Below are 14845 nucleotides of genomic sequence, written 5' to 3' on the forward strand. Positions count from 1 at the left end.
TTAAGGCGACCCTACGGTGCCCATACGGTATCCTTGCGGTATGTGGCACAGCCTGCAGGCAACGTAATGCCCACAAACGGCTCCCGTACGCTCGATGCACGCCATCCGTACGGCCCCCGTGGCAGTCTGCGCCGTGCGTGGAGCAGGAATATCTCCCCGCAGCCGCCTTGCGACTACCTTGCTTGTCATCCTTAGTTCATCTTCGTGATAGACTGTATAGCCCTTTGAAGATTACCAGAAGAACATCAACATTTATCAATTCAACATCATTTACTAACATTTCAAAACCATAATGACCCAAAATTAATGTAACAGCCATCACTTCTTTTGGACAATTGTGTTACTGACGCTGCCACTTCAGGATGTTTGAATTTAGTCATGCGTGACTTCTTGATCATGATTTTGGTGTCATATCAAAGAAGAGAAATTGAGCTTACCAATCATATATACATTAACCAAGGAATAATTTGAAATTATCAATTTCTTTACCTGTGAAGTTTGGTTTCCTTTCTTCAGGGACACCCTGTGTATATATATGGTAAGTCATATATAAAAACAGCAGGTTGACTTTGCAAACATTTCCTCATGCCTTGTTATACACACAGCCTCGCAGTGCACGATAAGAGCTCTGTACTCATCGTGTGTAAATAGCTGTTTTCAAAGTATTTGGCTGTTCTTGGTTTTTCAGAAGTGGTTTATAACTGACAGATACATGTACCTTGCATGCTCCCATAATTATTATCCCATCACACTGTCCTCCAACTCAACTTTATCTAATTTAGCCCATAGCAGTTCAGAAATAAAATGAATCAGCTTTTCCTCCTCAAACTGGAGACAATCATTTTTATGTTCCACTCTCACAGTTTAAAAAATAAAAAAAATAAAAAATAAATCACACTGTCCTCCAACTCAACTTTATATTTAGCCCATAGCTGTTCAAAATTAAACTGAATCAGCTTTTCCTCCTCGAATTGGAGACAATCATTTATATTTTCCACTCTCACGTTAAAAAAAAAAAAAGTTGTATTGAAGTGAAAACGTGTGAATGAAAATTACAAAGAATGAACAAGAAATTGCCAATTTGTACACGAAAATATAGATTTATAAAGGTCACTCTGCATTGCTAACTTTGAACATTTCTACTCAAGTTTAATTTGTAATTCAAAGCATTCCGACTTGATCAAAAGATAAAGTAAAACATCAATGTTAAAAAAGTGACACTCGACTGCTATGGGCTAATATTGAAACAAGGTGTGAAGAATTTAGTCTTACCTCAAGTGCTTTCTGATAATAGTGAAGAGCTGCTGACGTGTCCTCGTCATCCATAAAAATCAAGGCTAGAGTAGAATAGACTTGGACACTTGGAGGATCTATCTCCAGCAACTTCTTTAATCTAAATAGGAATAAGGCAACACATTAATAGGACAGGAATATTTAAGAACTCAGTTTTCTCTTTCAAATTGGCATCAATGATATTTTTCTATAATTGCTATATTGTTCTCGTGATTGTTTTTTTTTTTATCTGGGAGCAATTATAGGGAAGAGGAACAACGATGGCAGACAGGTGAAGCATTGCCAATTTGTAGGGCCTGTTGGAAAATAGTGATTTTGAATTTCTCGTAATGTTACCATTTGGAAGCTTAATTTTCTTTTAAAACTTCCTGGTGTAAAGCAATACATGGTAACAGTGTGTACAGATTAAATTTTTTCTCTTCTTCAGTGCACTGAATCAAATGGAATGGAGCAAACGGGGTAATTGTCTCAAAAGAGTGACAATGACAACTGTGTCCAAGTTTATTGTACTTTAGGAATGAAACTTTTAATCAAATACTTAGCCGAGAGTGAGACTTTTGCAGCAAAATTTGATTTTAATCTACTTTTGGCCTCTGCAGACTTCTTAGGTTAAATTTCTTCTGCATTTTCTTTGATAGGCCCTAGCCATACTCAGTATTGGTTAAGTATATGGAATTTTGACGTATTTTCAAAAACGAAATTAAGTTACAATTTCCCCCAAATTAAAAAAAAAGGAATTTGAAAGGTGGCGCGTTCTACATGTCGTATCCAGCACCCCCTTGTTTTGTTGTTATAAATATTGTTGCAACAAGCCATTTTCGTAATGGTACCAAATGTATTGCCTGCATCTTTGTAAAGTGCCTCGGTACAAGACATTTCATTCATCCGTTACAAATAATTGTAGGGCCGCCGCAGCATTCCCACAATCACATACTGTAGCAGTCACTTATTAACTTAGGATAGCCACACGGCGTACTTTTAATTTTTAGAGACAGAAAACCTGCAGCTGCTGGACGGCCTTTGAAGTAATGACGTCGGTTTTTGACAAATACCAAGGCAGACACAAGGTAGCCGCAAGGCCACCGTACGCCCGACATGTGGTCGCCGTGGAATCGCTATACGGCATGGCTACGGTGTCTAATTCTCTAATTGCTACGGCGAACCTAGTACGGCCTGTAAAGATAGGGAGACGCCCTAAGGTGACCATGAGGCCCCCGCAGGTTTCTTTCGATTTCGGGGGCCTACGGCCACCATATCCTAGCCGTAGAGCAAATGTGACTGAGGCATTATGCCAAGGTCACCTTTGCCGCAGCGGCCGTGGGGTCTTAAATATCTACGGCCCATAGCAATTATAGGGCCGTCGCAGCATTCCAACGGTCACATACGGTAGCAGTCACACACGTTATGCCTGGGTTACATTTGGCCTGCGATTAGTCGGCAGAGCCCGTATCCTGCCCGTATCCCCTTTTCCGTGCTCCCTCCGTGAGACTTTAGTACGGATTCACGGGCTCCGCGGGGCTCTGCGGCCTCAACGATTTTGTTTCGCAGAAAGTTATACAAATTTGGAAAATCGTTAGCCCGTAGTCCGTAGACATGTCGTAGGTATCATTGCACGATTCCCGCACGGGCATCGCGCGGAGGACTCGCGCTGAACGTGCAGCAAACGAACGATTTTTCGGTGAACATGGAGGCAAAAAACGCTTAAAAACGGCACGGGGGTTGCACGGTCACCACGCCTTCTCCGCGCAACGTTTGCACGGAAGCTGCACGGACTCCGTACGATTTCCGTGCAGAGACAACACGGCTACTGCATTAAAATTGCACGATATCCGTACCATCTCCGAGCAGCCTCTGTACGGATTTGCCACGGCCTGCCCCCGAGGGCCAATACAAGAAATTGCACAATGTTCGTAGATAATGTAAACACAAACATCGTAGCCCGTAGCCTCCTACGATGCCCCAAAATCGCACGAAAAATAGTAGACTAATTTATCGTACGGCACCCGGGGTAAAAGTAATCCAGGCATAAGGGTAGCCGCATGGCATATTTTAAATTTGTGGAGACAGAAAACATGTGGCTGCCGTACGGCCTTTGAAGTGATGATGCACGGTCGCCTTAGGGCTTCCCTGCGGTGGCCGTACAGTTTTTTGAAAAATACCAAAGCAGACGAATGGTAGCCGCAAGGCCAACCTACGACCGACGTATGGTCGACGTGGAACTGCTCTACGGCATGGTTACGGTGTGTTTTATTGTCAAATTGCTACGGCGAACCTAGAAATAAAAAAAGTTATAACTCCGCGCTATAATCCCACGGCGTCCCGTCCGGCCTGTAAAGATAATGATACGCCTTAGTGTGACCATGAGGCCACGGCAGATCCTCTGCGGCCGTTGCAGGTATCTCTCCATTTCGGGGGCCTATAGCTGCCGTATCCTAGCCGTAGATCAAATGTGACCTAGGCAGGGGATCTTCATTTCTAGGTGCGCCGAAGCAATTAGACACACCGTAGCCGTGCCGTAGAGCGGTTCCACGGCGTACGATGGCCTCGCGTTTGCTGTGCGGCTGCCCTAGGGTCTTATGAATTACAATTGACTTTTGCAGACCCCCAAAAAATTGCAGCGGCCGCAGGAATTCCACGGGTGCCCTAGGGCAGTAGGCCATATGTGGACCGTACGGGGGCCTTGCGGGCGCCTTGGTATTTGTCAAAAAACCTAAGGCCCCCACAGGGACGCCCTAAGGCGACCGTGCGTCATCACTTCAAAGGCTGTTTGGCAGCCGCAGGTTTTCTGTCTTCACAAATTCAAAATACGCCGTGCGGCAACCCTAACATAATATGTGACTGCAACCGTATGTGACCGTGGGAATGCTGCGGCAGCCCTATAATTGCTATTGGCCGTAGATATTTAAGACCCCACGGCCGCCGTGGCAAATGTGACCTAGGCATTAAGAATTAGTAAAAAAATAAAAAAAAATAAAAAAAAAAGTAACCAAACACTTCCAACGGCAGGGCCTGATAATTTGCCTCATACCTCATGATAGCATCTTGCCTTCGAGCAACATTGCCAGACTCCTGGATGTAAAGAGCCGACTGCAGCAACGACTTTTTGTGATGGGGATCTATCTGCAAGGCGTGATCAAAGTATTTGTTTGCTTCTCGCCCCCTTCGAATGGCTTCCTTAGCAAGCTGATAAGAGATGAAAAACAAATTTTTACCAATTCAAAGTTAGATTTTTAAATTGTTGTTATACAAAGAACAAATGATCGGCACACGTAATTGGCTGAGTTAATAACTTTCAGATAATAAGCACAGCTTTTGAAAGGTAAGATCTCGCGATACCAAATTTTCACAATCAGAGATGTTATAATTAATACCGGACACCATTGTCCTGCTAACATTATCGCTATCATTACAATTATTGTCACCACATTATCATCATCATCATTATTATCTTCCTCATTATTATTAGTGTTATTAGTATCATTAATATTATCATCATCATTATTATCATTTCGATTATTATCATTCATTATTATTCAACTTATTATTAAAATCATGTTTACTATTATGATGATTATTATCATTGTTACCATAATCTTATCATTATTATTATTATCATTATTATCATTAGGAAAGACCAGAGGATAAACTCTCTTGCAGCTGACTCAAGCTTTAAGCTACGGTCACAAAAGTTCGTACGAACGATGCGTTTTTACGAATCAACCTGTTCGTACGAATTCCAGAGTTCGTAGAGATTCGTAAATCGGGCATAGTTTCTTACGTTCTTATTACGAAGTTCGTAAGAACGCCGTTTATTTTTTACATCTGAAGAAGAGAAAAAGTTGTTCTTACGTCAGACTTACGGCCAAGCTGGTCGAACGTGTAACTGACGGCATTCTCAAGTCATTCGTAAAAAGATCTTAATATTTTTTGTATATTTTGTAGGGTTGCACAAAAAGCGCTGCCAAAATTGCATAAATTGTGTACGAACACCTTACGAGCACCTTACTAACGCCTAACGAACGACATGAGTCCTTAGTACGAAGGCCATACGAATCTCCGTTCGAGAGCCCTATATGAACAATAAAATGCGTTTTTACGATCATCGTAGGAATTTGTGGCTTCTAGAATTGTCATCGACCCTACGAAATCTTGCGTGGTTTATTACGATGTTTTTAAGACGTTCGTACGAGGTTGAACAAAATCTTGGACAAGACCATCGACCAATCTGCGAACTTACGAACGGTCTACGAACGCTGGTTTCGTACGGCCTTCTTAAGAAGATCTTAAGCCTCGGTCACAAATGCCATTACAAACTGCAATGCTAAAGCCGGGGTAATAATTGTGGAGCGCCAGGAGTGTCAAGTTTGACGGACATGAGAGCTTATGTACCACAAGTAAAGAATCTCTAAAGACAAATTTAGTGAATGTTTCGAATGCCGAATTTCCTGAATTTTAAGGTTTAGCTGGTAACCAACGAATAGAAGTTTCCGGAAAAAGTCCCGGAACGTTAGCAGGGTGACCAGACGTCCCTAATTTTACGGGATCGTTCCCTATTTCAATCATAATTGTATGTCCTGCGGCACGAAACGAACATCCCATGGATGTTATTTCAGAATTGTTAGTTTAACTGGAATGTGTATACTCATAAATTGGCATACGTTTCACTACTAAATTATTCATACCCTTACCAAGTTTTATAATTGTTTAAATATGTGAAACATTGATTTGTCAAGATGGGTGTCTCTTGAGAATGCAACATATTAAAGCTTACGTTTAAAAGTATTCAGCAAAGGCCCTATTTCAATCAGTATACTAGCTATTTCTTGACTTACCAAAATCAAATATAAACATTAAAATTTACAAGGAGTATGAATAATGAAGTTGTTAACTGTATATGATACAGCAGAGAAACACCACCACAATCTGTCACAATAGGTTGGATTCACACTTAACAGCGCCCCCACTGGAAAGCAGCGACAGGCCAATTTTTCAGATCGCGGGTCGACATCGACCTTTCAACCAGTGAAGCACATCAACACGCAAGCCTTGATACGGCTCCCTCTCGCACTCTCCCTCAGTGACATTCTTCATCTGCATGCCATTGGTGATTGCGCAGGTGTCATTTTTTAAAATTTACATGAACGCAGCCAGCTTTGCGCAGATATTAGGCAATGGCTTGTTCTTATTTTGATTTGTTATGACGATTGACATTATTTTACAACCATAAAAGATAACATCGTTTTTAGGATTCTACCTCTGGTATACTAACATTCTTAAGTAATATGGCGGGTAGCAGGTTAGAAAATGGCGTGGACTTGCACACTACAACGGCTTATTTTGAATCATCGGATCATCGCGTCGGGTCGCTTTACCTGACCTTTGGTGAAAACATGTCCCTCTATTCACAAATGTCGGATGAAATGTTTGTGAAATAAACCCCTCTCATCTACAAGTATGGTCCAATTTACACGACACTTTATTAAAACCCTACAGCGAATCTACGAAAGGTCGCGTCATCCTCTGCTTTCGTTTCCTGAAAGGTCATGTAACGCGACCATCCGACCGGACGCGCTGACCCGATGATTCGAAGTAAGCCCAGTACAACCCGCACTTACCAGGTTGAGCAAACCTAGAGTAGGCGGTTTTATTTGGGTTGCTTTTTGATAGAGAGATTCCGCTTCGTCGAGCTGGTCTTTTTGTATCATGATTACTGCCAGATTGTGGTAAGCTATGTAATCTGGCTGCGACCGAATGACCATCTGGTAAAGCTGAAGTAGAGAGGTGTCACATCATATATTAAAAGGAGTAAAATCATGTGTGGTTAATAGCGGAGTAAAAAATGAACCATTTGATGTCTAGAGCATCTTCCACAAAAAATGACCCCTTTTTGCAACAAGTTCAAAATGGGCTCTAAAATATAGCCCTATTTGTCACAAATTATAATATGACCCCTTTTAATAACATTTCCTGCTCTTTTGAAGATAACATACCCTTCTTTTCTTCAAATCCATAAACGTTCAAATGTTAGCAAACTTCCTTCAAAATCACCCTTGTTTGTGAATTTTCTCTTTGTTATGCATCTACACAAAAGTAATACCATTGGGTGGAGACCATCCTTGAAATTAAAGAGAAAATCCAATCTTTGTACTCAGCTCATTTTTATATATGTATTTTTGAAAACTTGAGATTCTAGTCATTTTGTGTATTGGAACAAATAAGAAAGTTGTCCGCCACAACATTACAGATACATTACTGAGTCAGCCAATTTGAAGAGCCCATACCTATAGTGATTTCAATTTTCCAAAATTCATAATTTTCTCTTTTTTTGTCAGATTTCATTCTAACTTTGTCGTGTTTGCTTCTTAATTTTAAGATGTTTTTTAAAGGTTGGATTTCCCTTTGAAGAATGAAAGTGAAATGCACTTCATTTATGCTTTGTTTGGTTGGCCGTCTCAACAAAACCCCTGACCGTTGTTTGTATGGCAACCCTAATTTTCAGTATACCGTTTTTTACTCGTATATATATATATATATATATATATATATATATTTCATTTATTTACATATGTATTTTTAATGTATTTGCTGGAATTGAAATAAACGAATTGAATTGAAGAAGAACAAAAGGGGGTACCTCTTCTGCTTCAATGAGCCTGCTCTTATTCTGCTGTATTACGTGCGCCAGGTTGAGATACCCAGGGAGATGTTTTGGATCAATCTGCTCTCCTTTCCTAGGCTGTGGCATCAATTCTATCGCTCTCCTGTACCCTACCTCCGCCTCGTCCAGCTTACGGAGTTCCTGGTACGTACTCCCGACATTGATCCATGCATTTATGTAATCTGGCTGGAGCCTGTATTGAAAGAAAATGAGTTTTGGTAAAGCTGAATAAAATTGTTGAGCTTATGCTATTTCAGAAGATCGTTCGTTCGTTCGTGTCCCCTAAGATCAGATTAATGTTTCTTGATCTTCAGAGTAGTTGCTACAACCGGCCGTGTCAGACACGTTGCCCCGGGGTGCGAGATAGGTCTCTTGTAGCGTGCCCCCATTTTACACAATTATACAATAACAATTAACATTACATTTAATTTTAGAAGATTATCAAATGACACATCCTAGATACATGTATTTTCCATGCTTTTCTAAGCATTTTTGGATTGTGTTGTGGAATGTGACCATAAATTGACATAAAATAATATCCTATTTGATGGCTTGTCGGATCCAAGCTCTAATACGGCTATCATCGTGATGTACTATACCATTGAGGCATCATGCTAGCCCTAGGACACTGCTAGAGATGAGCTTTGCCTTGTAGAAATTATGTTTCTTTTGAACGCTGCTCTTGATCTGTCACAATAACTTTACATGAATGGGTTTTACTCCATGGAACACTTACGTTGTGGCCTTATTGAAATAGGTGATGGCATCTTCCAAGCGGTTTTCTTTTTTCAAAGCATGACCTTTGATATTCCACATCAAAGCGTTATTCTGGGTAACCTTCAGGGCGGAGTTGATCAGAGAATGATTGCTGTCCCTGTAATAGGTTTCATCAAATATAAGAGACCGTCATGAATAACACAAGATAAGATAAGATAAGATAAAATGTTATTCGACTCTATCGACCGCCTTCAGGAGGAGTATGAGAGCACAACATATTTACAATACAATATACAGAAAGATATATAAAACAAAGTAAGATATGATAATAAAATACATAGACATGATATATACATTTTGATGTTTCTAAAACACAATAAACACGAGCCAAAGACTTAGTATACACTATACAGTTTTAAGTTATAAGTCTAAAATATCACGTGGTTTGATTTATTTGCAACCTCGTCTCTGAATAAGCGTATTCATCCTTCTGACATTCTTTTTATAGTATACCAATCACACGAAAGGAAATCTTTGCAATATAATGTATGCAGCTACACGTAGAGGAGACCAGTTCTCATCAATTAGCCCATAGTACAAGTGATCCCCAATATTTTCGTTCCATTCATTTTCAGTTCTGAATACATAATAAAGTCAGTATATCTTTAAACATACATGGAGAAATATATACTTATATACTTAGTTTAAAGAGAATTGACCAGTGCTCCAATATAAGCGTAGCTTGATGCCTTGTGAACCTTGACAATTAAGTACATGCAAAATATGTAAATTCGGGGGTTCCTCGTGGTGCAAATTTAAACAAAACAAATAGGTTTTCAGGGCTCTTCCAAAGCCGTCAATGCTCCCAACAACTCGAAGCTGGTCAGGAAGCTGGTTCCAAAAGACAGGCGCTGCCGTTGAAAAGGCACGATGTGGTAGTAGTCAGGAGATTCTTTGTTGAGGAGCGGGGATTTCTACGGGGTATGTATAGTCTGGAAGCACAAACCCTGGTCAGTCGTAAAAGTGAGGCTGCACTATAAGACTACCATAGGCCATGTACTGTAGCTGCTCCTGACACAGGATATATTGACACAACCAGTAGGTAGCTGGGCTAGACTTCTCTCAAGGCACAATGATTTTTTTTATTAAGTGTCAAATTAGGGTCTGTGACTACAGACTAGGGTATGTTAGGGCAAATAATATCAAGAAGATAAGTCGGGGATTTAAGAATCATTTAGGGGGATTTAGGCATTAAATTACGGTCAGATAAGTATATTTAGATAACTTGAGTGACACTGGCTGGTCACTAATTGGCGGGGGCCCAGGGGACTAAGTCCCATGAAGCTCAGGTGTTTAAGGCATTTAATTGCTGTCAGATGAGCATCCAGGGGCCTGCCTTAGGGCCTTTGGTGGGGTCCAGGGGGCAGAGCCCCCGTAAGCTCAGGGGTTTTAGACATTTATTACGGTCAGATGAGCATATGCCATATTTTGATACTTCATTATTTTGTGACACTGGCAGGTCACTTATTCTTTCTTTCTCTCTTTCTTTCTTTTTCCCTTTAACATACTTTTTCAAAAAAGTGAAGGGGAGTTCTCGAGCCCCCGATCCTCACCGTTCTGCAGGCCCTGACATGAAGGCTTCTAAATTAAGCATATTCTTTGCCTAACTGTAAATTTGGGAAATTGTAATTTTTAAACAAAGGGCATTACAAAAGATAATTTACCAAAAAAATTGAGAAAAAAATCCGGGAAAATCATTTTATTTGTAAATCACTGGTATCGAATTAGAAACAAACCACGTTTGAATTTTATTTGCCCTCCCAAGCCCCCCCCCCCCCCCCATTATTACGCCAACGTTCAGGGGCTCATATCCCTACAACAAAAAAACAAAAACACAACGAAAACACACAATATTTCCACGATATGCGCGGATCGCTATTATAAAATCCTCCATTGATAAATATAGGGGCATGCAGAATGTTTAGGAAATTCAATTCCTGTTTACTCTCCTTTTCTTTGAATAGAATATCATTTGTATGTGATTCAGTTAATAATAATAATAATAATAATAATAATAAATTTATATAGCGCAGCTTTTATACAAAATATATTTAGCTGCGCTGGTTAAGAGCTCCTTTTTTACTAAATTATACAAAATAAGATCACTCAGTTGAACAAATAAATTTTTTAATTGGATTTAAAAACATTGAGAGATGGAGTGCTTTTTATTCAGTTCAGGTTTTATTATTTTTCATTTTCTTTAGGTTAAAAAATACAAACCATTTTTACTTCTTTACAGCTGATTTTGTTTGCGGGGGAGGGGGGGGCTTTTTTTGGGGGGGGGGTATTTCCGGCGCGCCTGGGTCGCCCCCTGGCAGGGGATATGCCCCCCTCAGAAGTAGAAGATTCTTTTTAAATTTATGCATAATGGCTCGGTTTGGTGCATCTTTTTTGCCAAATTAAAAAGAAAAACAGTCTTAAGTTCAACGAACAAGAGCAAGCTCAATTTTCCTCATCTATATTTTTTCTTTTCCCTCTCCCCCGCCCTTCCTAACGTCATACATTTTAACATTTTAAAGTTCTATCCCTCCTTTTCTTCCCCTCCATTTTCTTTTCTTCTCCTTCTTTTCTTTTTCTTTTCCTTCTCTGTTTCCTCATTCTCTTTCTCTTCCTCTTCCTTTTTATTGAAAATTATAGGGGAGGCCGCCGCCGCTGTCTTGGAGTACTGTTCTTAATCTAGAAAAGAATTTCGCAGATATAGATACATATTTTTGACATATCCATGATTTTTCTGATTATATACCACTCTATTTATCAATATATTTCTCAAATAAAGAACATCATGAACTTAGCGATATATGAACTACTTGCTACTATATAAAACACTGTCAAAACCTTCCATATAAGTAGATAACAATTGTTCATACTCGTGGGTGTTTAGAATGAGATATGTTTAAAGGCCTACAATGGCTATAAATGTGATTTTTTTTTTCCTGCAGTATTCTTCAAAATTAGTTAACTTATTCTCAGGAGTCATGTGTTTGAAAAGCATGGGGTCGGAGACTCGGCAAAACCTAGAAATATTCGTCCACTTTAGCCAAAAGATAGACAAACCTCGTTTTCCCCTTTGTCACCAGCTGAGCTTCATTTTTACTGATGTGTTCCTTCAACATATTTTCAAACAAATGCTGTGAGCGTCGAAATCGGCAGCCTAGCATAGCCGGGTAATGTTGGAGCGCCTTGAGGACCTTGCAAGGTCGATACGTGCGCTATATAAGAATCCAATATTATTTTTATGATTTATGACATATTGCTTGCAATACTTCTTAAATTACTGTTTGATACCAACTGTCCGGACGAGCAACCTCGCCGGACACACGATGTGTTGGTATTATACACATATGGGCTCCAGTTTTAAAATATATAAATAAACAGATTGGGATTCAACGTACCAGTCAGGATTCCTTTGAATAGTTTTCCCAGCATGCAAGAGTAGGATGATGGCAAAGATGACCCTGACGACATATTTCCTGGTCCTACGATGAAGGTAAAAGATTAAAACAAAGTAACGCATTAGAAGTAAAGTGTTTGAATCCCTGCCATGGCATAAAATCCAAAATGGCAAGGCATTAATCTACATTCGATACACTCGAACCAGGTGTAGGATTAAAGTGACTCGGTAACATTGTTGAAGGTTGATGAAAAAAATTGTTTAATTTTTGTATAAAATGTTACTTATTATATTCCTTCTACTGTACTAACCCTCTGACATGCACACAATCCTGGAAAATTCTCAAACCACGAAGATATCTATGGTTTTCTTTGAAGGCGTCACTGTGCAACCTCCTTTATAAGATGGTTAGAAGAATCCCTGCAATCTGATTGGTCAATTACCGTGTAGTTATTTTTACTGGATGCACGCGATATCAACACGACATATGCGATATTGGAATCGATAACACCGATATCCCGATTGTTTTATTTTTTTAGTGCTTATAATACATCCACAGGGGCATCAAAATATATCAAAATTGTAAGGAATCACTATCCATCCAATTTTCAAAATTTACCAAAACTTTGTATTACCTTTAAGGGTAAGATTATAGTTTTTGAGAGTTATATTGATGATTAAGTATTTTAATTATCTATTTCATTTCCCCCATTTTTTGTGTACAGTATGCGTTTGTCTATACCGTTTCTTAATGTACCGTGGTCGAGCCCCTAGTGCCGGATACCAGTTGGCATTTTGACCACTAGTCTTAACCGGTGTGCTTTCTCTAAACAAACCAATTAAACGTTCCAGTCATGTAAAGGGTTCCAGTGACTAGAAGAAAGTACTGGCAAAAAAAAATTGAATGCATTAGCATCATACCTATTCGCTTGTAATCTCTCCATCGCTTTGGCCACAAGCAAACAGTATCCTATACTAGGAGCGTAGAGCACCCTCTCGGCAACAACGAACCCAACTGGGAAAAACAAGTTACTAGCTGGTAAAAATGGCAGGACAAGAAACGACAAAGCCTGTAAAACAATGTTTGAAGCAGACAGAGAACGGAGAGATTCATGTATCAGAAAACCAATCATTTTAAATACTTTAGGACACAAGACATAGAGTTTGGGCAGGCTGAATAGGCCACGGACTCTAAAGTAATAAAGGCAGAGGGAATAAAATGATGAACAAGTATAGACTAATGTCTTGGTTCTTGGTTCTTGGTTGGTTAGTCCTCCAAAATATTCGTCTGAGTTTCAGCTGGAGTTCTTCATCTGATTACTGAATGCAATTAATCAATACAAATTCAGCTGTTATTGGTCCAGAGAAACAGAAAACCACTTAAAAAAAATATTTAAAAAAATAAATAGAATGAAACATCAGGCCCTCGCATATGTCTGACACAGGGACTTTTCTGCAAAATCCATCGTTCGTAGCCCAGACGCATAAGGAGTCACCATGGCTTCCTAAACAAAAAATAGTTTTTGTTTTGTAACATCGGTTTACCGTGTATCTGACTTGGGTTCCATTTTATGTTACTCTTTATTTTATTTGTATACTCCATAACCGTTAAAACCCTATACAAAATATCATTGCAGGGTCAAGTTTTTTGACGTTGATTCTATACATTTTAACTGTACAGTTTATTTCATAATTAGATGACTGGTATACTTAAAGTGGTTCCTGCCTGGATAATTGCCACAAGGTCTTTGCCATGACATCTGTATAAATTTAAACTCAAAATGAAATCTTGTCAATCTCACGCTTCTACATACTTCAACAAAAATTCAGTTTACATCCCTCCGGGACATCCCTCTTTTCTGAAGTTACTGCCGTGAAATTAATTCAGTAATAAAATCAATAATTTCGGACATAATGATGCATGGAAGTGTATAGTAAAGTGACTACTACATTCAGATGGACAACCTACAACTTTAATGCCTGTGAGCACTTCTAAGTGGAGGCTTTACAAATTGAAGAAATTAAAGGGAAAGTCCACCCCCAAAATAAGTTTGTTTCGATAGAGGCAGAATAATAAGAAAATCAGGTGAGTGAAAGTTTGAGCAAATTCTGAATGAAAATAAGAAAGTTATGAATTATTGAAGTTGTGATCAATCAAATACAAATTGGCAACTCTGTGACTTTTTATACGAGCTCTCCTTCATTTGCTTTGTGCATAATATTCCATAAAATCATGTTTTCTTCGTTATTGATGACGGAATATATATTTGTTCCTTGCAGGGGGAGTATAGAAACATATTTGCAATTATTATATTTAGGGTGCATGTATGGTTGAAATTTTTCTTGAGGGAAAATGAAAATTTTAGATTTTTTTAGTACTGAGCAAATGGAAGTTGAGCTCGCATGATACGTCATAGAGTTGCCAATTTGTGTTTGATTGATCACAACTTCAAAAATCCTAACTTCCTTATTTTTAATCGGAATTTGCTCAAACTTTCACTGACTTGTTTCTCTCATTTTTCTACTCCTATTAAAACTAACTTAATTTCAGGGTGGACTTCCCCTTTAAATATTGAAATTCTGTTTACCATTATAAGCTGGCATGAAGTTACCTCCTCTGCAAATACTGCATACAGCACCAGTAGGATGAGGCAGGACACCAGTAAAAGGGTTGCTAGGTTGCGAGGGTCACTGAGAGAGGTCACCAGTGGGATGGTTCCCATCGA

At 39.2% G+C, this 14845-nt stretch overlaps 1 protein-coding gene across 1 annotated transcript; it reads right to left on the minus strand.

Annotated features, from left to right (window-relative positions):
* On the minus strand, nucleotides 1-14842 carry LOC591602 (protein O-mannosyl-transferase TMTC3-like). Its single transcript, XM_030988271.1, has 8 exons — nucleotides 14732-14842; nucleotides 13041-13189; nucleotides 12121-12204; nucleotides 8688-8825; nucleotides 7928-8144; nucleotides 4322-4476; nucleotides 1273-1393; nucleotides 1-222 (listed from the first exon to the last, which is right to left on the minus strand). Exons 1-8 carry the CDS (start codon nucleotides 14840-14842, stop codon nucleotides 1-3), a joined length of 1197 nt encoding a protein of 398 aa, XP_030844131.1.
* Nucleotides 14843-14845: the final 3 nt, after the last annotated feature.

The sequence above is a fragment of the Strongylocentrotus purpuratus genome, unplaced genomic scaffold, assembly GCF_000002235.5.
Source record: "Strongylocentrotus purpuratus isolate Spur 01 unplaced genomic scaffold, Spur_5.0 spur5_scaffold_17, whole genome shotgun sequence".
Taxonomy (NCBI): domain Eukaryota; kingdom Metazoa; phylum Echinodermata; class Echinoidea; order Camarodonta; family Strongylocentrotidae; genus Strongylocentrotus; species Strongylocentrotus purpuratus.

Excerpts from the sequence above, each read along its gene's own strand:
- LOC591602 (XM_030988271.1), bottom strand. The coding sequence starts at position 14,842 with ATGGGAACCATCCCACTGGTGACCTCTCTCAGTGACCCTCGCAACCTA. Across the intron at positions 8,826-12,120 it reads ATTCAAAGGAATCCTGACTG|GGACAGCAATCATTCTCTGA; the intron begins GTACGTTGAATC and ends AACCTATTACAG. Across the intron at positions 8,145-8,687 it reads TATTTCAATAAGGCCACAAC|GCTCCAGCCAGATTACATAA; the intron begins GTAAGTGTTCCA and ends CTTTCAATACAG.